Here is a 27,672-nt window from a genome sequence, read left to right on the forward strand (position 1 = left end):
TAAATTGTTTTCAGAAACATATTTTAACTCACTGTTTAACTGTAAAGCACGATTGTTTGTTTCCAGCTGGCTGTTGTATTGTTTTGCGGACAACCGACTGGCTTTATGTCACCCACCACTGGGAGTGTTTATTGGTGTGGTGCTATACAGTGCAGTCTGGTAGTTGTGGGTTTTCTACCTCTTGAGCAAAAGTGAATGCCACAGCCCTTGTTCTTTGTTTTCTTTCGTCATATAAAAGTATTTACGTCTGTCTACTGCATAGACAGCCTAGTTTTGTGATAAGGCCATCTTCCCAGCAGCAAAATACTTAATGCTAGCAGAACTGGGGTAAAGAAACACCACCAACGAAGGACCAACAGCTAACAATTGTGGAAGAAATCTTTTTAATTGAGAAATTGACACATACTGAGACTACAAGAAGCACAACTAGAAAGAAAATGGGAAAAGTGGACTTAATACAAGACTCAAAAAGACGACACTGGACTGGAATAATAATCAATAGATACACAAATCCTTAAGGCTTTAAGAATGTGTATTTACATAAGCATATTTTGTTTCATTAGCTTATTATTTTTCAATTATTGTATTATTTTATTATGCTGTTGTGACTGACATGTCAATGTCACAAAAATTATTTGTTTTTGTTGTGTAATAAAGAAAAAAAGAAATATTTCTTGTGAAAAATACTATTGAGAGGATAGTGAGCTGGGGAACAAAGAACACCAGGAACATAGATGCGCTGCCATCCTTAGAGCCATGTTACTTATGTTGCTGAAAGACAGTAGCACTGGGGCACTAAAATGGATGGTGCAAGTTCATTGTGGGGGGGAATGAAAAAGAAGCCAGTTTTCCTCTTTCCATAGGACATTAAACTTGTATCCTTGACATGAGCCAGCAAACATATTTGAGACAGAAACAAAAAGCAGTGTCTGCCTCATAGACAGCAGTTTCCAACCTTCCCTGTTCAACTCTCTGTGTGTATAACAGCACATCCTTTACATTGCTGAGATGACAGAGCCAGTCTGACATTTTGTCTACAGAGAAACTCGTGAATACTATCTGTCTTCCTCTTTGTAGGGGGACTCTGGTGGAGTGATGGGGCCACCGGGACCTAAGGGTGAGCCTGGAGAGCCTGGAGGTGGATATATGGTGGGTACCAAATCAAATTTAGACATTCACTTTCATCTTGACCTCGTTGGCTTCAGCCCTCAAGTCACAGGGCACAGAAGTAGAAACTGTATAGAACAGGGAAAATAACAGAAGATAATTCAACAGAAGTTCACAGAGCATAGATCATCTGCAAACAGCTGGAGCTGTGGCAGACAAGTAAAGGATACTAGCTCCTCTAGCTGCGTAGCTGCCATGACATTATGGAGATGCAGTGCCATTAAGTAATCCACCATTGGATAACCTCAGCCTGGGTAATCACCTATCCTCCCACTTTGGAGCTTATAGCTGTTGAAGCACTCTCTTTTATGGACATGGCTTTGCATATAGAAATGTTCATTACAGCATCCCCAAAAAGCAGCACAAGTGCAGGAACGACCTCAGTCCTGGTTGACGGCACTTGCACTCCTCAATCACCAGCAAGTGCTCTATGGCTTTAAACAATCATGTTTGTTTGTGTGTGGAAACACTGAAGTGAACATTAAACCCGACAGCGGACCTACTCATCAAGCAAGGGGGTAGTGTGTTCAGCTGAGCAGAGTAATAAGGGAGAGATTGCGTTCAGGCAGAAGTATTTAAACCTCTTTAATGTACTTCAGCACTGTAAAATTGGAACGGGATTGGAAAAGAGGGCTGTAGGTGTGTGTGTGTGTATGTGTAAATGACAAGGGGAGATGTTTACAGCAGGCCAATGACCTCTTATGTTGTGACACAGTTCAAAAACTAAACAAAGAGAGCTGTCTTTCTTTCAGAGTGGACGTCTTTCTGCATAGATCCTGTTAGTCTTTTTACGAATGTCATTTCTGTTTGGGAGCATTGGAGGAAAATGGATTCTCAACATTTTATGGTCTTTGTTATGTAAGACAAAGAAAAGGAAAAAAGCAATAAACAGAAGTCAATGCAGATGGTCTGAGGGTCTTTAATGAGTCAGCCAGCTCAAGTAGTTAATGTCACTTCATTGATTTTGCCTTTAAATGAATAATGAGCAATTTGCTCTTTGTTTCTTTTGACTTTTATTATTTGCATAGATTAGCAATCCCCGTCTACCCTCAAGTACTGATATAAAGGTTTTGTTTCAGTGGAGTGCCAATGCATAATGTCTAATGGAACTTTTTTTTTTTTTTTTTTTTTTTTTTTTATAACATGCAGTCATGGGATATTAATAGTCTCAAAAAGTTCTGTACTTACCAAACTTTTCTTTGTTTTATGTTTGGGTGAATTGGTACATTTCCCCACTAAAACTGTAGAATTGCTGTGTTAGTTCAAATCCAACTTCTGCACAGCTAATTTACATTGTGCAATGTCGGACTTGTAACACTAATACATGCTGACCACAGAAATCAATGTCTCATCAGAACTGTACAGTAAATAATGCTTACAGTAGCCTCGATTCCAGTCAAGGTTTTTCTCAGTGGTATGGCATTATCAGTCTGCCTCTGCACATAGAAACTATTAAAAGTGTTGTAAACAGTATTGAACACGAGCTTATAATGGGACGCTATGTTCAGACTGTTTGCGCTATGGAGTGAGGCTCGTACTGATTCAGTGGAACAGCTTTTTTGGGCTGCAACTCAGGTCTCAAAGTGAATTGCTGATGAATGTGCAGTGAATTCCTATTCTTATGTCTTCTTCCTCTTGCTTTGTAGGGCGATGGGTTGTCTGTAAGCAGAGGATCTCGTGGGCCCAAGGTAGGAAGCACTGTGGTGGTGGAGCATCACCAACACAACCATGTATCCTCACTGTGCTCGACTCTGCAGATAGATTAGTGCTATTTATGGCAACTGGACTGTATGTATGTCTTTAGGTTGTTGGTTTTCTTTAAGGGACAGTTCATCCCCAAAATCAAAAATTCATATTTTCATTTTAGCTGTAGCGCTATTTATCAGTCTCAGCCTTCTCTTGAATATAATGGAACTAGTTGACACTCAGCTTGTGGTGCTCATAGCACAAAAAAATACATTTGAAAAGCTCAACAGCAATGTCTCTTTCCAGAAATCATGACCCAGCTACTTGAGATAATCCACAGTCCTTGTTGTGAGCAATTTCATGTAGACAATTTTCTCTCTACCAAACTGCACCTGCCAAGTGTACCACTGTGCAGAAGGAATTGTGCATCTACTCATGGACGAGAGGCTTGTGCTTGTGTCAGCAGGAGATGTAAATATTATTGGCGTCTGGTAACATTAACTAGGTCTATGGTGCTAGATGAGCTAACAGTAGATGCACATTTCTGTCTGTGTTCATTCAAACAGGTTGTTAGCCAACAGTAATATTTTCATAAAGTTTGACTATCAGCGTTTGGTCATGTTTGCATTTGTACTACAACATGGAGTGGTTGAAGCTGAATGTTTTCCTCATTTGTCACGTTTATTCATCATGTTACCGTGCTTGCTAACTGCCTTATAACTTCAGTTAATATCCTGGGCTATTATTTGCTTCCATCGCTAAACTCAACAGGCTTATATTAGGGATAGGTGTCTAAATGGGACAGGCCTTTAATTCCATTTACACAAAACTGTTGCTCAGCATGATGGGAAATACAATCAAATTGTTTATTTGAAAAAGTTTGAATAGTACTCATATAAAAATTAGGCTTCGAATAACATATCAATTATGTGTTATGTTATGACACTTGTTTCACGGGACCTGAGCATACCAACACTACTTTATCCTGTTAAAACAATATTCACAACTTGGATTAATTTTTGTGAAAAACACTTTTCTTTTGATTGGTGGGCCCTTATAAATAACTTACTGTGTAATTGACTATATGACAACTTCAGATAAAGAGGGCATCACCACTTGTTTTTTCGTCATGCCAGTAAATCTGAATGACTTACGGTCTTCTCTGGCGCTCATGGTTTCGGTAAATTGAAATAAACCGAGCTAACAATATGTAGCATGTCTATATTGAGATAGATATGCGAAGATATGCTTGCATACTGTATGTACATATGATATTCAGAACATTAATATACCAGCATTTATTTGCTATGTAAGCAATGGTGGAGTAATGGCGTCCTGAGCAGAGAATGAAGTCCCTTTGTGCGTGTAGTAATCAGAGCTTCTCTCTTCCGTGTTGTGGTAGCCGGTCTGACCATGTGTGCATGTGAGTCCTGTGTGTGTATCTCCCTGGCTAACTAATAGTGGCCACTCCTTACTGCACTCACATTGCCACTGATTGTAGGATGGCGGTGTCACAGAAGTTTAGTTTCCTCTACACGCTAACACCATTAGCTAGCTGTTGTTAGCACTGTTACTGCCGCCTCAGCCACTTCCATGTTGAGAGCTGTGTTCAGACAACCTCTGAATCCTAGATACACTCTGAATATTGTATAGAGCTCATTTAATTATAAACTGTGGTAAAGACTTCAAGGCTTTCTGATGATATCATGTTGCGTTTGTTAGCAGCTTTGGGTAATAATGCAATAAACATATCCCAATTATGAAAGGTGCTATCACTGAAAAAAATAGTGTTACATTTGAACACTGTATATCTCAGCACAAGCATAAATGCAAAATAAATACACCATGAACACGCCTGCATGCTATCGGCCTTGAATAAAGTTGTGTTTCTTACCCTTGAAGCTTCTAAAGGCAAAACATAAAGGGAAAATTAGTTCTGGCAGAGTTTGAATAGTTAATGATCATGCAGTGCAGCAGCTCTCCATGACTTCTGGATTCACTGAAACTGAAACTGACTTCTCCCTTGTATTTTTGTCAGGGTGAAAGAGGTGTCCCAGGATTGCCAGGAGACCACGGTGAAAAAGGCGAACCTGGGGAGACTATCATAGGCTCGCCTGTGAGTATGATGTATTGATTTGTCTGTGTCTCCCACATTTATTATTTAGCTCAAACAACAATACCTGCAGGTTATAGTCTGTAGGCATAGAGTAAAGAAAGACATCCGCTTTGAATATCAAGATCAGCATTCGCTTAATACTCTCCCAGATGAAAACGCTGGTCATTACCGTGAGGTGCTGGTGTAGTGCACCCTCCCTTTATCATATATATGCTCTGCACCGCTAGTTTGAACCCCACACAGATTTGATTGTGAGTGAGTCTGCTTTCATTTCTGAAATGCAGGATTGTTGGAGACAGAGAATCAATAGAGCAAAAGGTGTCTAACACAATTCCTTTATTGGATCCCGGGTGCTAGAGGGCAGATAGTGTTAACAAGATGTGTGATGTGTTCTTAGGGCCGCATGGGACCCCCAGGAAAGCCGGGAATTGAGGTATGAGGAAAATTCTCTGGATGCACAACATACAAACATGCTCAAGTTTATTTTTTTTACTGATTTTTAGCTGGCTGATGCTGCAGCCAGCAGTCTTGCAATTATTTTATAATACAAATAACACTGCAGTGGTTGTAAGTTGTTATCTGGTTGTGTGAGGCAAGATTGTTTAATTCATCAGAGTGTCTGGGTGTTTTTCAGGGCCCTCGCGGACCCCCGGGTTTATCTGGCCCTCCTGGGGTTTCAGGAAGGGAGGTAAGTAAGATCAGTCAGTCCCTCCACTCTTATTTGCTCCCTCACACATGTGCAGATAAAAGATGGCTGGAAGCATAAAAGAATGTCAGCTACCACTGTGGATGAACAAGTTCAATGTATAATGGCTCCTGGACACAAATCCCCACCAGCTGAGATGGGTGTGAAAGCCGAGTTATGTCCTTGTATGTCTGCTTGATATCATGGCCATGGGGATTGTTAACTTTTTTCTTTGTCTCAATTAAAGGGCCCCCCTGGCAGGCCAGGCCCCCCGGGCCCTGCCGGACCCCCAGGTGAACCAGTAAGTGAGAAAACCTCATTTTTACTTTCTGCTGTTCAGCATCAGTGATCCACTGAGCTCACCTTAAAGTCACCACTAACAGTGCAGCTCCAGTTTTGGGGTAATTAGCAGCTAGTCCCGCCGTTCACTAACCAGCATCACTTTCAGGAAAAATGTTGCCGTTTACAACAAATTGGCAGCACCCTGTTGTTAGCACATGTTTTCATCTCTTTCTAGTCTTTTCATGCATTTCAAGTAAGCAACATTTACTATAGTGTTGATGGGTGGGTGTGAGTACAATACGAGTGTTGCTGTTGAAGCCTTGTAGATGTAGCATTTTAACCTATTCATATTCATACATTGTAAAGAACCCAATTATTGTCCATTTTATGTTTTTAAAAGATACACGGGCTGCAATTCAAAAGCATTTTCCTCAGCTCTAGACAACAACAATATTTTGAAGATGTGAGGACAGTGTCTTCCAGCAACAAAGTTATTAAACTGTTTCCTCAAGCGTTGCAGATAGAAACTGAAAATGAAACACTGAAACAGAGATTTGTTAAAAATGTTTCTGGTAGAATCACATTCCTTAAAGGCATATAAGATGCTCCTTTAAATTGATGTTTTGAGCAATTTAGCAGATGCAGTTGCATCAAACAAACAACAGCAGAATACTTCTAAAACATGAAAGGTTTGTTAGCTCTGAATTTACAACTGTGGCAACGTTTCAAGGATTGTTTTCTTTCTTCTTTCTCTGACAGACTGCCCTGCCAATTGTTGGAGACATGGGTGCAATACTCAAGGTATGTTATCCACCTAATTAATGATAATTGCAGCTTAGCAAATACAATAACATGCAAAGGGGTGCCTCGGTTAGTATTTAAACATGATTAATATTTGTTCAGTGCTATTTCACTAATGTATGAATGGTGCCAGTTCAGAGGGATAGCAAAAGCCTTCGAGTGCCTCCATCAGGATGACAGGGAGAAGTAGTGTAGAAAAGACATTCAAATAATGTCACAACAAATCCAGGCTTGTTCATTCACCACAGGTGCACGTTCACACCGTACTGTATGACAAATACCAACTGTCAATTAAGGTAATGGGATGTAGGAATATCACACCAGTGCATTGCAAATATTCAGTGCACAAAGATTACTGTATCAGAAGATCATTAAACTCCTCTGCAGATATGCAAATGTACTGTAATTGTAGTTTTAGCAGAAATTATTGTTGCTATGTGGCAGTTTTCCTCCCACCATACGAGGAGTCAGACATCGGTTTATTTCACAGCAATCATCCCTAGTGTAAAAAGCGTTTGTAGTGTGAATTGTGAAAAAGTGCAAATTGCTGTCAATAATAATTGCTCTCTCTTTTGCTGCATGCGAGACACAAAAAGATTTATATACATAATTTAGGGGATGACTTTGCTGCGTGATGCACCAATCAGTCTTAATGGGGCAGCAATAACCAATGCCGTTGTGTAATCCATTATGTTTGTCCTATTATGATTAAAATAGCTTTAGACTCTTTAAATTCTGATATACATGATAGCAGATGACCACGATATAACCAGTGCAGATGGAAGATCAAGATTAGCAGCGACCATAACTCTGTGACACCATATCTGTTTGTCATTAAATTAATTAAAATTCTCGGGTGAATTGTTTCTGTAATGACATGTTTAAATCAACTAAATAAAGATGGCATAACAAAAGCAAAAATTATATTTATGTAAATCTAACATCACAACGTTGCCTCGTATGTTGCTTCATAGCAAGGGTCATTCCAAATCTTATTCAACCCCCACTCCCAAAAACAAATAAGCCTTTGAGAGTAGCTCTCACTTCTCTTACTTCTTAGATGCTTTAATTTAATTTCCTCTGTTAGATTTCCCTTGTCACTTAAACCTTCACCTCCAATTACTTAACGTTAAAGCATTTGGTAAGAATGCTAAAGCAGTCTTACTTTGAAAGAAGTCTTGTCCCCAAATCCACCAGACTTTCAGCTTGTAACTTTACTTTCTCACTTTAAAACTGTGTTCCAACTCGTTCATCACCTCGAAGTTTTTCATCAATCCCTGACCAAATGCAAACATAATGTGAAACACTTTTATTATTACCTGAGATTGAGATTCTCTCTGGTGGCTGTTACCTTTCATAATGGCCCGTTTCCATCCAAATCCATGCAAATGACAGATTTGTTCTTTTTTTCTTTTGACTAAAGCAGGTGAGTCACCTTTCTCAATGATGTTACCTGCAGGACAGCACTTAGCTAAATAACGGTTTTTAATTTTTAATATGTAATAGATGTCAACCCTTACAATAAATATAATGCCATCACATGACTCGTCATTGGAGATAAAGCCAAATGCCAGTAGTCTTATAATTTTCTGTCACCCCTCAGTGTCAGTGTCAACTTATTTGATCCATTAAGTGCTCTGCTAGATTCAGCTACTGTTTACTGCCTTCATCCCAATTGCTTAGTGGCACTCTAATTAATGCTTTCAACACCTTGATGACACATACAAAAATGACTAAACACACTCAACTCCATGTTTTTCTAGTTTCTTTTCATCCTCAGTAATGGCACGCTCTTCTTATTTTGTTTTATTGATAGCATTTTCTTTGACTCTTGGAGGGTAATTAGATGACGAGCAGGTTGAGATTATTTTTCATTTTTTATTTCAGCCTTCTTTTTAATGCTGCTTTTTAATGGTGCACTGCTATACTTGTAACCACCACCGCCCTCCAATTTAGAGTACCTCGCTATTTCCTGGCAGGTGCAGTGCCTATATCTAGACTGGATCAGGGACAATGATATTTAAGATTCTCACCTAAATGTCACAGTCGATGAGTTTGACAAAGTTCACCACTCACCTAGACGAGAGACACTCTTGGAGACACTCTTGGTTGGTTCACATTATTGTGCTCTGCAGACATTTAGAGAACACTTTGTGTCAGTTGGGGTCTCGTCCTCCACCCAGGGGATGTGACATAATAAAAAGGCAAAAATGCAGTGCTCCGGCTCAACTTGATGAAATCTTATCTGTGCCACCACTTTTGCTTCCTGCCTTGCCTGCGCTGGCAGAATGCCTGCAGTGTGTGCCAGACGAGAGTCCCAGGGCTTCCTGGGCAGAAGGGAGAGAAGGGGTCCTTTGGAGCGCAAGGAGTAGAAGGCATGGTGGGGGAAAAGGTACAAGTAACCCGTCAGCATGGCAGGCAATTTGGAACAAGCATGTTTATCTTCGCATTACATGGCACCTGTTAAATTTACTCTTGGGGCTGCTCATTGACTGCTTTAGAGGAGAAATGTGTAGGATTTAGTGGCATAAAGTGGTGAGGAGTGCAGCTTACAACCAGTGGAAACTTCTCCTGTGTGCCAAGCATGAGCTCCCGGTTAGGATTCAGTGTTCAGTGTTGAAGTTTTTACTGGGAGCTGAATTATTTGCAGTGATCTCTTCCTCTCCTAAACAAATGGACCAGGTGATTAAAACCGGAAGAAACACTGAATAAAGGAGTTTTACATCACAAATCAGTGTTTCTGCTCTGCTCCTTGCTGACTGACTGCTAGTAGGGCTGCACGATATGCAAGAAAAATCATACAGCGATTATTTTGACAGATTATTTTGACTGATTTTGCATTTAGTTTTCACTGAAAAACAAAAATAATAGTAATGATAAATGTGATTTTTGTTGGGGTCTGTACCAAACAAGCATGTTCCCTTATGTCTGGAATCTGATTTTTAGTTGATGTCATCTCTGTAGCACAGCAGTGCTTCATTAATAATGGTATTTTGTTTTTTACCTTCATCAAAAAATTGCAGATCCTGAACTTGGCCATATTGTAATTTCGATAAATATTTTTTATTAATTGCACAGCCCTAGCTGCTAGCCCAGCACCTGCTAATGTGTTCTGCCTTTTTTATCTGATAACTTGAATACAGACATTCAAGTGTTTTTTTTTAACCAGGAGAGAGGTATCTTCCTCTCCCAAAAAACAAAACAAAAAACAAAACTGAACCTGTGATTTAAACCACAATAAAGCAGTTTCATGTAAAGAATCAGTGTTTCTCCGACACTGTTTAGGCTGTCGTGGAGGCACTGTCGACCACTGCGGCAGTCACAATAACTTAAATGGCCCTATCTAGAGCAAGTGTTCAGTTTGTCCATACTGGGCAACTGTAGAAACAATCTAGTGCAACATGGTGGACTCCATGGACAAGGACCTGCTCCCTATATAGTTAAAACTGCTCATTCTAAGGTAACTAAATCACAGCGATTCTCCTAAATCTTACACACTGGACCTTTAAGAATGCTTACACCCTATTCATTGTGTTCTTCTATCCTAAACAGGGGGATCCAGGTGTAAGAGGTCCCACGGGGAACCCTGGGAAAGAAGGCCCAAAGGTATGCAGGCAAATATCAGGCCTAAATACTCATTAGACAGTAAAACACATTTTTTACTGTAATTGTTTTTGTGGATCTAAATACATTATTCAGCTTCTCTGCATGGCAAAGGAATCAGTAACACTAATAGCCTCATTTTATGATACTGTTTATTATAATGTGTGTTTAATCTATATAGAGATTTACATTGACATATGCTTTTCATAAATCCCCTTTTGGATTATCTCTGGAAGCCTAACCAGCTGTTCTCCAACTCATATTATTCTGCACACTCCTATGTGCTCACTGCAGAAGTTGTTGCTATGGATACAGTGTTGTACCACGGTCAAACAGACTAGGCAATTTCAAGTCATGTGCTGTAAGAGAGGAAGAGACATTTTGAAGTTTACACCCATCAGCTTTTAGTTTTAGGCCTTTTCATGTTGTTGAAAAACACTTTCCCTCCTCCCCTCATTGGTTGTGCCTCCCTGCAGGGAGTGAAAGGAGAGAGAGGGTTCCCAGGCCCTGCAGGAGATAAAGGTGATGAGGTGAGTGAATGAAAGTTTAATCTAAACAAATTAATCCGTTAGTTATCTAACCATCCAGAAGTCACTGTGACATTGAGAGGTAGGCTTTTCAAAAGAATGTAAATATATTGTAATGTCTGCCTCATCTTAAAGCCCGTCAACTCTCAAAGTCTGTTTTCAAAAGAAGTTATCAAACGCTATCCACAGTGCTGTGTGTGCACTATGCCCTATCTTCTGCACTCTGAGGAGCGACTTTATAAAGAACGTAGCCTGCTCTGTGTGTGTGTGTGTGTGTGTGTGTGTGTGTGTGTGTGTGCGCGCGCGCGCTAATTAAAAAACAAGGCACTCTTTAGAGGAGCTGAGGAGCATTTCATAGGTCAACTTTCAGCATTGAACTGCAATGGCAGGAGATTTTCCCTAACAGGCAGACTTGTTACTAGACTTTATAGGCTCAATAAAAACATGTTTTATAGCCCTGTTGAACTTTTTTTTCTTTTCAGTGAGAGAAACACATACAATGCCTTTTGTACGTTACAGCAAAAGTGCATAAATGCCCTATGGAAACAAATGAATAAAGATGATGTCTGTAGAAAATTAAGACAGTTTAATGTTTTACAACTCTATAAAGTGCTATAAAGACAAGAAAATGTGAACATAACCCCAGTTGTCATAGCAGTGAGTTAAAAAGGCTTTTCATGTATTCTCTACAATATAATTGCACTTGATGAAACAAAATAGGGTCACAGGCACTGTAATTGTTATCTGAATGTGTGAAAACATTTTAATTAAATGAATTCAAATGTTTGAATGAGTAAAAAATGTAATTTCTCCATAAGGAGATCTGTAACTGTGTGTGACAAAAAGATTTGCACAAATAATTTCCTGATGTGTGAGTGAACAAAGGTTTGCACAACGGGTTGCAGTTGCACATCTATCTGTTTGTGGGTGAGAAAAGTTTTCACTGAACTTATTTGAATGTGTGACACCCAAGTTTACAGTTGCAACTCAAATCTACAAGCACAAATCATACTCATAAAGACAAGTGTTGTCCCACAGTTGAAGCTTCCTCATGGATGGCCATTGGGGATGTTCAAATTAATATCTTAATATCTATCCAATCACAGAGCCGGGGGGGGGGGGAAGTCCTTTTGCTGTGAGTCTGTGGCTGCAACCAGACGTGACCTTGGGGAAAATTATTGCTGTCTTACAGCTTAGCTGAAGCACCGAGACGATTGTTGCTATCCAGTGGTAAATTGAGTTAATGACCCCAAAGTTTTTAATTTGGAAATGAAAAATATGTTCCTAATCTAAGCTAATTATGGGAAGGGTGAATGATAATAAGTTAATGTATTTCTGGTTAGATGGTAAAATAACATTAGGAATATATTCTTCATCTTCAAATAGCAAACTTTAGGAACTTAACTCAACAAGAGATAGTGATGACAGTCCTGGTGCTCCAGATTGTGTAAGAAAGCAGTCATTTTCCACAAGGTCAATCTACAGGGCCAAAAATTGAAGCCAATGCAGAAGTGCCAAAAACTACAGGTCCTTGAATGGCCACTTGAGGCTGGCTCCAGAAGTCAGTCAGTCCCCATAGACCGCCATGTTACAATACTCAACTTTACAGTAGAATGAACATGCATAATTTAAAGCCTGGTACAAAAACGGTTTTGGTCTGATTTCAACTTTCATTAAAACTGTGTGTAAGGGGGAATTTTTATTTAACTCGCCCGTTTAAAATCAATTAAGGCTTATATACATATTCAAGGGCGTGGCCACGATGAGTGACAGGCAGTATACAGGTGTCGCTACAGCCTGTGAGTCAGATCCACCCCTCACTTCCTCACAGCTCCACCCTCTCATCCAAATATGGTCACCTCTGTCTCCATAAAACCAACATGGCGATGGCCATCATCGAGTTTGAAATGCTGAACTTGAGCCTTCGAAATGCGAGTCCACACACTAATCAGTGACATCATGGTTACTATGTCCATTATTTAATATAGTCTGTGGTTTGGTTACAGCCACAGACTCACAGCTCCGTAATTGGACAGTTCACTTTTGACCCTATTTTGTTTCCATATGCACGCTCAATGTGCTGTATTATACCTCTGTGATTGTTGTTGCTAATGGATTCCTAGAAAGCTGTTCCAGGCATTGAGAAATTGGATAAGACTTGGACCACTAAATTACACCTTACCCCTTAGGTTTAGATAATCTGCTTAGTGTGTAGTGCGCAGCCAGTAATACAACAGGGCCAGATGCCCACATCACCTATTTCACCAGATATGGAAGTATTATAAATTGACTGACTGTAATTAAGGTTTTACTTTGCACACATAAGGACACATCTGTAAAACTTTGAGCTGCTTGGTATTCACATCGTAGTGGATCTCACCTTTCAAATACAAGTTAACATTCTACTCCTGAACAGGTGTGAGGCACAAACAGAGTATCGAGCCCTTAATTGAGTTCTAGTTAACAATCTGCACAGTAGAATGAATTCTCCTATGGCTGTATTTCCCATTAATGCTCATGTCATGGAGAAACTCCAGTTTCCAGTGTAAATATTCTGGTGTGATTGTGAGACATTATTTTAGAAAATGGTGATCCACTTTGCTTTTTCCAGGGGCCTCCAGGAGTACCAGGACTTCCTGGTGTGACCGGTCGTACAGGGGCACCGGTAAGGCGCCTGTCCTTTGTGTGATCTTATATTGTACAGAATCTCTTTCATTGTTTCACAACACAAAGTACCTTTTAATGGTTACAGGTCTATTAAACTGCAACACGTGCAAGTCCTTTTTCTGAGGTCAATGCTTAAAAATGATTTTACTGTAAGGATGCTGTTCTGTTTGCAGGGGCTCATGGGTAGACCGGGGCCAATGGGCCAATCAGGAGTAAAGGGAGATAAAGTAAGGTGTTTTACCATTTAAGCATTTATCTTGTAGGTAGTGTGTGTATTTTCCTGTGCTTTATATACAGTACACAGTGCATGAATGTGCAAAATATATGACTTACTTAAAACCAGCGAGTATTAATAACTTTTCTGTACATTTTTTTTCCCTTTTAATGTAATTTTATTGGAGGTTTTGAAGATAGATTGGTAAATTTAAAAACAAAATGGCTCCATTTCCTATAATAATGATGAATAAAGATTGAGATTTTTAGAATACTTCAAATTCTTCTAATTCAAAGCTTTTCATTATTGGTATGTGAATCAAAATTCCTATTTGCACAGGACTAGTATTACCAGGGGATCTTATGTAATTTATAACACACACATACACACATGCGTCTATGTTTTGTGTGCTGCATTTGCACAGGATAAGTGAAGTCTGTATTTTATTCAAATTTACTGACATCCTGCGGACATGATGTGCACAACACACAACACAAAAACACCACGTAGCACCACTAGCGGTGACATACAGAGTTAACCTTCTTTTTTCTTAATTTTATTTTTTAATGTTGAACAAACAGAACTGATTATGTTACACATTGTCACTGCATGCATCTCGTCATCTTTGGAGAGTTCGTTCGTACGATGGATTTGATGCTTTTGTTAACACATTCTGTGTAGCGAGATGAGCTTCCTACACCCTGCCAAAACTTTCATTTTTAATTGCCAACGCAGCCTTCATAATTCCTACCCGGTAAAGAGGCAGAAAAGCTGTGGAGAAAAGAAAAACCTAAATACAATGTCAAATTATCAGAATGCCGATTCACATGACCTCTGTGTTGCCAAATATGGTAGGTAATCCATCCATCCATTTTCAACCAGTTATCCGAAGCTGGGTTGCGGGGGCAGCAGGCTGAGCAAAGTATTCAAGACATTCTTCTCCCCAGCAACGCTTTACAGCTTCTTCTGGGGAACCCCAAGGCTTTCCCAGGCCAGATGAGATATGTAATCCCTCCCAGCGTGTTCTGGGTCTGCCCTGGGGCCTCTTACCAGTTGGACGTGCTAATAGGAAGCACCCAGGAGGCATTATGATCAGATGCCTGTACTACCTCAACTAACCGCCTTTGATGCAAAGGAGCAGCAGCTCTACTCCAAGTTCCGTCTGGATGTCCAAGCTTCGTACCCTATCTCTAAGGCTGAGCCCAGCCACCCTTCAGAGGAAATGCATTTCAGCCGCTTGTATCCACAATCTCTTTCTTTCGGTCACTACTCGGAGCTCATGACCATAGGTGAGGGTTGGGACGTAGATGGACCAGTAAATTGAAATTCAAATTGAATTGCTTTCTGGCTCAACTCCCTCTTCACCACAGTGGTCCAGCACAGCGCCCGCATCACTGCAGATGCAGCACCAAACCGCCAATCCATCTCACACTCCATTCTACCCTCACTTGTGAACAAGCCCCAGAGACACTTGAACTCTGTCGCTTGGGGCAGCAACTCACTCCCACCCCAGAAGGGGAAATCTTGACAAATTAGGGATTTGGCAGATTTGCACAGGATTACAATCACAGATGACACACAGATGAAGTTATTACAAATTACTAGAGTTCCACAAGCAATACAAGTCCCGTGCAAACAGGGCTTCAGTGTAGGAAACAAGATCTCTTAAAGAAAAATTCTTTTCTCTCAGGGTTGGCAAATAAGGATCCATATCAGTGGATTGTATTAGCATTGGACTGTGCTTGATAATGTGCTTGATTTCCATTTCCACAGACATTTATTAACAATTGCTCTGGTTTGTGTTTGGCAGGGAAATGAAGGCCCCCCAGGCAGACCAGGCCTTCCAGGGCCACCAGTAAGTTCCCTCTGCCTCAACAAGACCCAGATGGTGATAACAAGTGTTAAAACCTCTGTTAAGGTCATACATGTAGGCTTAAATGTATTTTATTGTTATTTTAGTCTTACCGACCAGTTACAGACCTCAGCACTCTTGGCACATTGCAAGCATTCAATCAACTCAAAGAGCTTCTTTTCCCACGATTAGGTAAAGGTCAGAGCCAGAACCTCGCCTTGGTATCTCTTCATACAGCAATGACCATCAGTACACTTACATTTTGCTCAGTTTATAAGTATTTAGTGTAACAAGAAAAACGTAACTGACAAACAAGCACAAATACAATGAAATTGTGGCGACCTGCTCACTGGCATTGAATCATGCTCATACCCTTTAAAAGGCCAGTGAGTAAGCACTTCCAAAGGCAAATCTATAATTCATCAGCCGTCCCCTTGAACCTGCCGTGCCCCCCCACACCCTGGTCTCATAAACTGCAGTCTGGGAGGACAAGGGATGGCTCAGTGGCCTGAAAAGGGCACAGGCGTCCGCTTGCTTCTAAATGAGAACCTTGACTCCTTCTACATTTACAATAGCTGCCCTCTACCAATCTATCATGGGAAAAACATTCTTTTATGTTATTAAACTACACAAGAAGACTAGATTACCTAGTTCTCATACCCGAATCTCTTTTAATCGCTATGCTCTTTTGTATTTCTGAAATACTCTCGTTTTCTGAATCACCAACGGCTCAAGGATTATTAAGTCTACTGTTCTCTGTTTTTCCTCCTCTCTTCACTTCTCACTCTCTCGCACACTCTTCCTCTCTCTTTGTGTAATCACCAAATGAGCTATTGATCTCTCTCATGTAGCTTTTAAGGGCTTAACAGTGTATAACTGCTCCAGACCTACTGTATAGTTTTCTGTAAAGACTTGGTGCCCACAACTCACAGAACAGTGAGGAGAGTCTCAGAGAGGAGATGTCTGATTTAGTGTTGATTGTGTTTCAGGGTGTGCCCTATGTGGAGGGCAATGGGATGAGCAGTCTGTACAAGCTGCAGGTAAAGACTTTTTAAATGACTTTAACTCAGCGATATGTCATTGTGATCCATTGTATTCACGTCATAGTGCCTTCAGTCATCTTGGCAGGAAAAGAATCAGTGATTGTGGTTAAAATGTGTTTGACCCACATTGTAAAATATATAGTCGTAACATTGAAAAAAATGTCTTTTCAGAGTGGTGGAGCTATTTTAGGACCCCCTGGAGCTCCTGGTGCTCCGGTAAGCATAATCATTGTTATGCCTGAAGCAAATCCTTTACAGTGTAGTGTGGAGAAACACTTGCACACAGGCACATTGATACTGTATGAGCCACAGAACCTGGGAGAGCTGAATAACAAATAACCTGACCAGCCCTCCAGTGTTATCTCGGCTGCTGAGGCCCTATCACAGTCAATCATGTTCATTGAGAGCTGGTGGTTGGTGAAGGCCAAGAGGCTTTCTGACTCTCAAACAGGTGTTTCTGACCCGCCCCAGGACACACAACATCATTGACATGCAAAACGGACTGAGGAGTTCAGTTGCGCTGCACGGCACCAAGCTGAAGTGACCCGATTTGCTTATCAGCTCCCCCTGCTTCCCCTTATCAGACAGTTTGTAATCTTGTCCAGTCTCCTGGGAGACATTCATTCACAGGCCCTGCAGGGATCCATCCACCACAACCAACACTGAAGCTGGTGACGAAAAATAGACACTCAAATATCCCCCAGCAAACAATGCACATGAACTGCAGCTCAGTCTCGAGGATGCTTCTCCCTGTACTGCATCCATCACAGCCCAACAGCTCCTCTGGAGCATCCAATCAGGGAGCATCTTCATCAGTGTGAAGAGGGGCAAGGGGCCCAATTTACCAATTATTCCTCGTTTTTATGTGGAAAAATGCTAAAATACTTCACTATAGAAATAGAATAAAAGTAGAATGGAAATTTCCATTCAGATAACATGGCAGGATGCTCAGAGCAACCACTACAACTCCTCTGTAAACAAGAGTACAATAAACAGAAAAAAATAGAAAAATACAACTGCACACCAATCCAAGTTTCTCATAAAACTACGACTACATTAATTGCTTTGTTAACTCATCGTAAAACACTCTTCTTTTAAATTTGACAGACGCAAACAGACAAAAAAGACTTAACAAAACCATCTTGGTTAGTCTTTCCAGTGTTCCAACAATCACGAACTCTGGTTAGGTCAAAGCTAACCCTCAATTCGCAAAGTTAGATGAGAAAATATCCTGGATCTACACGGTGTTTATCCCCACTGTCTCTCTTTGCCTCTCAGCTTACGACTGAGCAGAAGCCCTAAGTCGGAGGCAGGCAGCTACAGCAGCATTACATTATGTTTCAACAAACATGCAATTAAAGGTCCAGTGTGTAGGATTTTGTAGCATGTAGCGGTGAGGTTGTAGAAGTACGGTGACCAATGGGAAAACATGAATGGCTTTATCTAGAACCAGTGTTTGATTTGTTTGTTCTGGGCTACTGTAGAAACAACATGGCAGACACTATGGAAGTGGACCACTTCATATGTAGATATAAACAGCTCCTTATAAGACAACGAAAATACAATATCAATATCAATACCTTGGATCACTAAAAAGGTAGCAGCAGGCTAGAAGGGCGTTGTCAAACTAGTGAGTGTTAGCCACCCTACAGCCCCACTGACGTGTTGTCGGCTTAACAAACAAAAAAAAACCATTTTCTGTTGAACCTGTAAAATGAGCACCACAACTAGTGTTGTCAAAATACTTCTTTATCAATATGTATTGATTCTGAATATTTGAAATGGTTTCAATTGTCAGCTGCACTTTTTCGCTCTTTCTTATTATTAATGATTACCACAGTCATTCTGCTGTTTTATGCTACTAACCAAGACAAGAAAACAAACAAACAAACAAACAGTTAAGTGCCCTTTCTGTTCATGTTTTTCTATTTGCCTTACTGAAACTTTAAACATGAATGACCAGTGTTTTTACAGCTCATGTGATAACTAGACTGGGTTAAATGATCCTGATCATTTTTAATCTTTCTTGAGAAAGACTACAGCTACATATAACACAACATAAGCATGATTTACAGACAAAAATTGCGAGGCAAGAGAAGCAGTGATGACTGCTATAAATTTTAATGACACTAACATACACATGTCATTTCAGACTATATTTATGATTTGTATGGTGGCGGTTGTCGCATTCGTGGGAGTAATCTGTCTTTTTTTCTCTTTCTTTCAAGGGTCCCAAAGGAGATGAAGGATCTGTAGTGAGTTGAAGCTTTTCATTCTGGAGTGTATTTTTTATGAAATATTTGTCTATTTTTTTTGTGTGTGTGTGCTGCCCAAAAAATAGAGAAGTCAGAGTTTCCAGTTGCTTTCTATCATTGTCTCTGTGGTTCTCTACAACATAAGTCAATACACCCTCAAGCCTGAGCACTTAACCACTCTCAGTAGAACTCCAACACACAGCGAAAAAATGATCATGTCTCCTGCAAATATGAAACTGTTGTACCATATTGTCTTGCCAGTGGGAACCTATGAACTCTCTCTGCACTTCAAACGCCCTTCCCCCCATTCTAAAGCCCGCAAACAATCCAGGTAGACACGGAAACAATTCAACGCTCGCCCATCAACTTGAATTCTTTATTCTCACGGGGCCAATTGCATTTTTTATTGTTTTGTTGCACAGTGATTTTTCACCAGGATGTTAATTTGACATTTTAATAAATTGTGCGAGCAGCTCCAGTGCTGTGGTGGAATTGCCCCAATCCGTCTCACAGCTGATCCTCTGGCTGGCCCACTCTCCCCTTAGTCGCACTCGCTTATTCATGACAATCTACATGTGTGACAATTACCTGCACAATCCGTCTATGTCAGCGCCCGGTGCCCCTCTATTCTGTGTAATGGCATTTCTCCATGGCAGCTTGAGCAAGATGAGGTAGATAGAGGCCATCACTTGCTCCAGCACTGGGAATGGGTCTCTATTTTTAGTGCAGAAAGCAAGTCTGATTGTGATTGTCAAATGGGGCTCTTTTACTATCCCATCTGTAGCCTACAAGGTGTGACAGCATGTGTCGTAGATCATATAATATAATACACTCAGGTTGAAGTATCGTCCTCTTAGGATTAACTTCATATTGATGCGTGAAGGGTTGTATTAATATGTCACGGAGAATATCAAGAGGAGAGGTGAAAATGTGCAAAATCTTGGCTCCTGCAGAATTTAATTTACTCGCCTTTATATAGCTTTGATCTATATTTGTTTGTTAATGCGTAATGTTTACTGACAGCCTTGTAATAATACCATGTCACCTTTTAGTAGCTCATCACCAAACTCACCCTCCCATTGAAGACTGTGAGACAAAAATAGCATCATTTGTGGTTGCAAAAAGGGGAACTAACAACCTTTAGTCTATATCAGCAGTGACTTTTATGTCTTGATGCAGCGGGTGGTGTGTTTTTCTCTCACAGGGTGAACCAGGGGCCATGGGATTACCAGGGCTTGAAGGGCTACCCGGTGCCAAGGTAAGCAACAGTATCGGTCCAAAGAAGTGTCTCTTCTGCTGTGACCTAACCTGATTACAAAGTGGGAAAAAGTGCTTTCTCTGTACTTCATTCTCAGTACAAACCACTTGATGTGTTAATTTCTGAAATGCAATACCCAGCTACAAAACCATATATAAAAAAGGTTCCTGTGTGAAAGTGAAACACATTATAGATTCCTGTTGAAGTTATGAGTCATTGTAAGGGAAAATAATTATGTGTAGAATTCAATCACTAATATTGACTGAAGAAATCTCTGGCTGAGGTCTTAGAACTGGATATACAGTAATGCTACAACAACTTGGAGCCAATGCATTCATGTAATACTTATAGAAGTATTTCACTGCACAATTTCAAACTACAGTTACATGGTAAGCTAAAATATGGTTCTGAAAACATTTGAGAAATAGACAACACAGCTCACAATCTTTGTTCATATTTGATCAGCACTGTCTAGTTTTATTGTTTGATCTCAGTTTTTTCATCCGTTTTACAATACAGGAAACAGTATGCCCACTTTCAGTGTACAAATTCTCATATTACAGCCAAACAGGGCACTAAAATGTGGTTCTTAAGACATTTTAGGTGATTTTAGGCAATGCAGCGAAATAATCTTGATTTATATTTGATCAGTGCTGTCTAGTTTCACAGACTGATCACAGTTTGAGAGGGAGAGGGGCAGGTATCTCTCTCAATCTGCATCTATACTCTTTGAGTCCGTGGTGGCAGGCATATGAAAATGCAGAAGTGCAATGTGTAGTTTGTAGGAGTGTAAATCACCAGTTTCATCATGATACGATATTACATCAATTCTTTGGACAATCATATGATAGTTGGCGATATTACAAAGTCTGCCACGATACGATTTTGAACTGAAGTGATTTAAGGTCGTGCAATTGATATGAGATGATATTATCTGCCCATTTAACACAGTCTGTTACAGAAGAAGCTGCCACTCCTTTTTTTATGCTTTTGGCCATAAACAATAAAAACAACACATAATGAATGTTAGTAATTGTAACGGCTTAAGTGCAGTAAAGTTCACTTTAAACTGACTCCATTAACACACATAAACCAGCACATGGGATAATTTGACCTTCAGGGCTCTCTGCCAGAGAGGTCTTTCTGGAGGAAATGTTTTCATTTTAACTCGTACCATCATCTGTTTCCTAAAACTCTATATGTCTAAAAGGTCTATATGGTTTAAAGCCCTGAAGGCTAACTTCTCCCAACAGCCATAAAACATGGACGAACAACAACATCGTTTAACAGAAGTATCAAATTCAGCTCAGTAATAATTGTCAAAGTTCATAGACCAAAACAATTGTTTTTTGCTAGTCACCTTTAGCTTAAGCATGTTTACATTGTATAAATTAGCCTAGTGGCTCATAGGCCTTTTTTTCTCTACTCACAGCTTAACAAATTACGTCTAATGTTATTATTTTTCTCACTCACTGTTGGTTTAAGTCACTGCATCTCCTGACAGAATCTCTAGCAGCTAGTGTTACTATAGTAAGATGTTAGCAGAGTGAGATGTCCGACCAGACAGGAAACGTGAGGTCACGTTTTATCTTGAAACAGCATTGTTTATGTATGGCATATGATTTGTCTGTTGAACTGTATTTTCTCTGAAATCCAAAATATCTCCACGCTGATGATTTATTCCCGAGTAAATAACATTATCCTCATTGTTTTTCTCTTGGCTTCTTGCCATCTGCTTGCCGCTGTTTGACATTGACACAGACTTTCACAATTAAAGCAGATCCTAAAAATGACCCTTTGCATCGATGACTTTGGATCATTGATTTTTTAATTGATATATCGATGCAGATTGATGGATTGTTACACCCCTAGTAGTTTGGGCAACAGCCCTAAGGTTAGCAAAAATCAGGCAGATGATGGATGAAGTGGTTGAAAATCAGCAAAGTGTGTCTTTAACTGTCTGCACAGTGAACTGCTGCTATTGGACAAATAGCAAGTAGTTTCTTAGAGGAACAAAACTACTCCTGCATGCGACTGCACAACTTCCCACATCTGAATTTGTATGGATTGACAGTGTGTGACTGTGTATGCTGTGTGTGTGAGTGTGTCTTGAGAGGTGGAAACATTTGATTTTCTGTGACATTCGCAGTAATTTATCCTTTAGGGAAATACTGTCAAAGGTGTGACATATGCAAAAGGTTTGCTGTTGAAATATGAAGAAGTCTTAAGTTCATAAGGAGGTTGTTTATCATTACTCCCTGTTTGTGATTTTTCTAAGTAAAGACTTGTGTTTAAAGTGTTTGAGCCTGCCTGCATTGCATTTGTCCAAACAGTGAGGAGCCCAGGAGCATCCATTATACACAGGTTGAGGCAGTTACAGATATCAGTATCTATGGGTTTGCCTGAAGGTGATTTATGTATGTTCTTTATGATATGTCTATGTCATCTATCTGACACAATGTTTCCTTCAGGGTGATATTGGTTTGCCTGGTCCGCCTGGGATAATAGGTCCTCCAGTAAGTATTTCTTTTTTCGATTAATTTACGCCAACTCACACTCCTCCTTGATGAATCATCTGTGTTCTTTAAGTCCGCTGCTGGCAACAAGTCGATGATGTTTCATAAAGCACACAGAATAGCAGCCATCAAAACACAAGTCCCATAACACAGTACGGCTTGGATTAATATATGCCTGTGGTCTGTTCAGTGGATTCTCTGTGAAGCTATAGTAGACTGGTTGGTATATTATGAACAGGAGGCTGCAAAGGTGCTGTAGATATGACACCATTGAGGACCTGTCAAACACAGTCTGTTCTCTTCCTGTGTTGTGATTGACAGGGGAAACCCGGCGCTCGTGGAGAGTCAGGGATCCCAGGAGAGCCGGTGAGACTCAGCCTCTAACTCTCTTTGAGCTGTCAATCCACGTGTCTTTCCTTTGTCACCACCGACTGACACATCGGCTGTCTCTGTTCTCTGACAGGGTGAGAGGGGGCCGCTCGGAGAGACAGGATTCCCAGGGCCCGAGGGACCCCAAGGTGTACCTGTAAGGATGCTACATGAATTCTGTTGCTCTTCCTTATATAATCACTACTACATGTTGCCAAAGCACCTTCTAGCAATGTCCAGGCTGGAAATATGGCTTCGAATAACACGCTGCTGCTTTACATCAGCAGGTTGTTTTAACATTATATAGGAGAGAAAAAGGACATGATTCAAGGACAATATGGATAAATATGTTATGTTAGTGATCACTTGTCCTGTAGATGATTACAATCCTCTATGTAATTACCATCAGAGATGGTTTCTGTAATTTTCCCTGTAAGCGCACAATGGAACAGTGTTCGCACAGCAATCAGGATCATTATCCCTTGGTTGAGATATCTCATTAACTGTGGAGATTACTAGGAGTGCAACAGTGCTGATCCAATCGAAGGTGGGAGCTGATACAAAATGTCTTTGTTTGTGTTGCACTGCTCGAGCAGGGGAGACCTGGGAAAGATGGAACTCCTGGATACAAGGTGAGTTGTGCGAACGCACTGCAAATCCCCTTATAGAAAGTGCTTTACATCAGCCGAGCTACTGAAAGATGGCACAGCAGATTTTTATCCCCCCACCCCTCGAGCTACAGTAAAGCATCCTGAGTGCATTAAACCTATTTGCATATTTGAGATTTTAACGATAAAAACTAAATGAAATCCTGCAGATTTAAGGCTTTGTTGACTTTTAGTCTTTTTACCCTAATTATACAGTTAATGCTTTCAGGCAATGATAAAATGTTTGTAATAGAGGCCAGTAGACACTTCGATTAAATATGCATTTTCCTGTCTGTTGAACCTGGCTAAAATTGAAACAAATACTGCGGCAAAGTCTGCTTTTAGGTGACTGATCAAATATATTATACACTATTTACTTCATAATCACACAGAATGGCCTCACAGCATGTAGCACAGATCTGCTTTGAATAGCCATTACTAACACATTATACAGTCTAATACCAAACTGGTTTGACTATGGCTATTACTGTTTTGCTCTCTGATTTGCAAGATTTTTTTAATGACAACCCCAACAGTTTGTTTTCTTCTCATTATTAAATATTCCTCCACCAAAATCTCAGCATTGCATACAGCCCTTCTACAGTTTTATCCTCATGTTTTTTCTGCCATGGTGCCTGACTTTTCGGTGGGGCAACAGTGCCATCTAGCAGGTGGCTTTGCTCTTCTACCTGCACTCCTTGCACACTGCTTTGAGGTTTAATGTAATGCTCAGGGAAGCACATTTCAGTGGGCAAGATGATAGATTTAAGCCTCCCATCAGGCATTGGGGAATACAGAGTACTGCAGATTAAAGCAGGCAGGGGAGAACGGCATCACAAAGAGATGCCCGTTTTAAAACCACATCATGCCAGATTGTCTTTTGCATGGCTTCTGTAATCCAGCAGGAAATTGATACAAAGATGCTCCCAGAGGTATTGCTGTGAGCACGGTAAAGGGAAGCAATGAGGAGTGACAGGGAGGGATTGAAAGACACAAGATGTTGTGACACGAAGCCAGAGACAGGTATTTTCTCTCCCCAGCTCCTCCATACAGTAGAGACAGCTGATGGGGGAAAGCAGGCGTTTCTCAAACGAAACAGGAGTGATGCAGAGGAGCCGTGACATTGCAGAAGGTGAAACACTGTACAGGGAGATATTATACAAGCAATACACCTGAGCTGAGTAAGAAGCAATCAATGCACAGTCATCTGAAAAGTGTACATTTCTCAAAGTCAAGTAATTCAAGAAAAAAAAAGCTTGCTCTTGGGTTTTTTTTTTCCTTCATGCAACAGAACAGAAAGTTCTGCAAATATTAGAGTAGATATGAGCAATATGTCAATATGATGGGTTCAAATAATAAAAAATCCCTGCTTCATATATACAGATTTCAATATTGGAGTATTATGTGTGCCCCTGCGTGCTCCTGAACATCAGTACTTGGTGTAGAAAAGCTTCAGGGTCAGCATAATTTCTTTCTCCAGTTATTCAAATGCTACTTCTTTACCTGTCTTGTGTAACCACAAAGCCTTAAAATATGTTTATCTGCTTCTATTAAGGGATCCACAGGAGCAACAGGGGACAGAGGATCCAAAGGAGAACGTGTAAGTAGCATCATCCCTTTTTTTTCCTAAAAAGAAGCTGTTTTTATGACTCAGACTATAATGCAGGAAAAATGTTTTGATGAATAGTAATGAAAGTCTTCACTTCAGCACAAATATGACTAATCCCCACAAGCACGTAAGCACTAGATAAAGGCATTTAACGCTCAGTGCAGTTTCCTATTGTATTTGCAAGGCAAAATTAAAGAGCTCTGTCACACTTACGCGGTAATCTATTGCAAATAGAGGATGTGAAATGAGGTTTTAGCTTTACAGTTGGCAACAAAACCTCAGGACAGGTGACTGACTGGACACATTAGGAGAAATGAGTCAGTGTGCTCAGCATGTTATAGTAAAGTCATACAGCTCTGTGTGAGTCAGGCCTGAAAATAGTGACTGTGGTGCAGCTTATGGCAGCCAGGAAGTGCAGTTTTCATTGTTAAACTGTAGAACTCAACCAGATCTAAACTAATACTGTATTATATAAAGCTGGGACATTATATCTGGGCTTTTTTACTGCAGGGGGATCCAGGGATTCCCGGAGAAAGAGGTGTACAAGGCGAGAGGGGTCGTGCAGGAGATCCTGGCCCGATTGGACGTATCGGACCACCAGGCCAAAAAGGAGATCCTGGCCCTCCGGGACATTTGGGGAATGTACACCTCTTGGTAGGTTGTACATTTGCAGATAGCTTTGATCGAACAAAGACTACCACACCCCCCCAACCCCCAACCCCCCACCGCACCCTTATGATTAAAACCGTTATCAGCCCACTTCCCTCCTGAGCTTGTGTAACTAGCTCAGTTATCATTCCCCATATGGAAAATGGTGCAGCTACAGATTTCTGCATGAAACATCAAACAAGGCTGTGCAAGGGAGGTTGCTGTTCTCTTTTTCTGCTCAACGCTTCCCACTCCTCATCCAGGCGCAACAGAAGGTCAGGGAGGGAGAGAGATGGAGACAGAGAGAAAGACAGAGATATGTGGGCGTGACTAGAGCTCTGCAGAGCAGTAAAAACACCTCCGTGTGTCACAGACATTTTACACATACTGTATGCAGTCACAACAGTTATATAACATTCATAGCAGAGATGGAAAACTGTTTGGAAAGATTCAAGGTCCAAGGCTACTATTATTTGCCCTGGAAAACTCAAAACAGTGTTTGAGTGGCAGAGCATATATTGTTATATATTTCTTGTGATGATACATATATTTGGAGACATATAGAGCTGTTATGAGAAGCTGTGTGTTTCTTCCTAAGCACAGAGTGCATAACTATAGAATTGGACAGAAAGTAACACCAAGAAGTCTCTTTATAGAGTCATAATATCTCATTTAATATTCCCACACTGAATCTATTTTATTTCTAGCTGGATTTGAGGTGCAGATATGTTATTATAATGCAAGGTGGGATTTCAGTGCATCGTTGGAACAGAAAAAAATCAGCAGTAATCCTTCCTCACTGCCACTGTTTTCAACACAGATGGTTTCCACAAACAGTGCACTGGAGATCTTGAAGTTGAGATACATGTCAGGCATCAGTTTGGTTTTCCTGCAGTGATAACTACTGTGTCTATTCGGTTGCTGGTTCACTATCAATCAAAGATGTTTTCATTCTTCTCCACTCCACAGAGTGATCCCAGCTTCATGGACGAACTCAAAGTGTTCATCAAACGTGAAGTGTTGAAGGTCTTCGAAGGTACAAATTGTTCCAAATTAATCTTACATGTTTTCCAGCTGTCTTTATTCCCACTTTTTTCCTGCGTTCTGAATGTGATTTTATTTTTTTCTTTTTCTCACCTTGCAGAGAAGCTATCAAGCACTGCCATGCTGCAGAAGACACCTGCAGGGATCTTAGCTTCACAGGGCCATGGGCCTCCAGGACCTCCTGGAAAGGATGGATTACCAGGCCCTCCAGGAGAGCCCGGGCCTCCTGGTCCTCAAGGTGAGAGCTCAGGCTGCCAAACTGAACTGCAGGACATTAACACCACCTCAGAAAAATAACCACTTTTGGAATAGGAATTAGAAATAACACTTTTAACTTTTGATTGCTCAGAACTATTGGAGACAATCAATTAACCCTTTGTTATCTAATGTAATTTTAATGTACCGTATGTGTGTAGACACGCCATATGTGTTTAAAAACACCAAATAGTCCAACTACAATATGCTGTACCACACATATATTAAGCGGGCAGTATCTACTATTGTATAAAGCTGCAGGTTGACATGAACTAGAGTGAACCGCACAGCCTTCAGTTAAAGATGTTTTTCTGTATATAAAGAGCTGGGATGAAATATTGAAGCTGGATTTGGGGTGGGGGCACCAATATAGGTTGACACATGTATTTTGTAGGGATTCATGGGTATTTTTCTCTTGCTTAGACCCG

General features: G+C 40.5%; 1 protein-coding gene across 2 annotated transcripts in view; it reads left to right on the forward strand.

Moving 5' to 3' along the window:
* Positions 1–27,672, forward strand: part of LOC125903851 (collagen alpha-1(XIX) chain) — a 139,923-nt gene that overhangs the window by 97,943 nt on the left and 14,308 nt on the right. For both annotated transcript variants that reach the window (XM_049601011.1, XM_049601012.1), the window contains 25 exons: positions 1,078–1,149; positions 2,814–2,855; positions 4,892–4,969; positions 5,367–5,402; positions 5,604–5,657; positions 5,902–5,955; positions 6,696–6,737; positions 9,025–9,129; positions 10,290–10,343; positions 10,817–10,870; positions 13,479–13,532; positions 13,708–13,761; positions 15,559–15,603; positions 16,590–16,640; positions 16,815–16,859; positions 18,872–18,898; positions 20,103–20,156; positions 22,628–22,672; positions 22,994–23,038; positions 23,136–23,198; positions 23,638–23,673; positions 25,244–25,288; positions 25,808–25,951; positions 26,915–26,981; positions 27,090–27,227. In XM_049601011.1, coding sequence (XP_049456968.1) covers positions 1,078–1,149; positions 2,814–2,855; positions 4,892–4,969; positions 5,367–5,402; positions 5,604–5,657; positions 5,902–5,955; positions 6,696–6,737; positions 9,025–9,129; positions 10,290–10,343; positions 10,817–10,870; positions 13,479–13,532; positions 13,708–13,761; positions 15,559–15,603; positions 16,590–16,640; positions 16,815–16,859; positions 18,872–18,898; positions 20,103–20,156; positions 22,628–22,672; positions 22,994–23,038; positions 23,136–23,198; positions 23,638–23,673; positions 25,244–25,288; positions 25,808–25,951; positions 26,915–26,981; positions 27,090–27,227 — 1,504 coding nt within the window. The remainder of the gene's footprint in view (positions 1–1,077; positions 1,150–2,813; positions 2,856–4,891; positions 4,970–5,366; positions 5,403–5,603; positions 5,658–5,901; positions 5,956–6,695; positions 6,738–9,024; positions 9,130–10,289; positions 10,344–10,816; positions 10,871–13,478; positions 13,533–13,707; positions 13,762–15,558; positions 15,604–16,589; positions 16,641–16,814; positions 16,860–18,871; positions 18,899–20,102; positions 20,157–22,627; positions 22,673–22,993; positions 23,039–23,135; positions 23,199–23,637; positions 23,674–25,243; positions 25,289–25,807; positions 25,952–26,914; positions 26,982–27,089; positions 27,228–27,672) is intronic.

This window comes from Epinephelus fuscoguttatus, linkage group LG16, assembly GCF_011397635.1.
Source record: "Epinephelus fuscoguttatus linkage group LG16, E.fuscoguttatus.final_Chr_v1".
NCBI lineage: Eukaryota > Metazoa > Chordata > Actinopteri > Perciformes > Serranidae > Epinephelus > Epinephelus fuscoguttatus.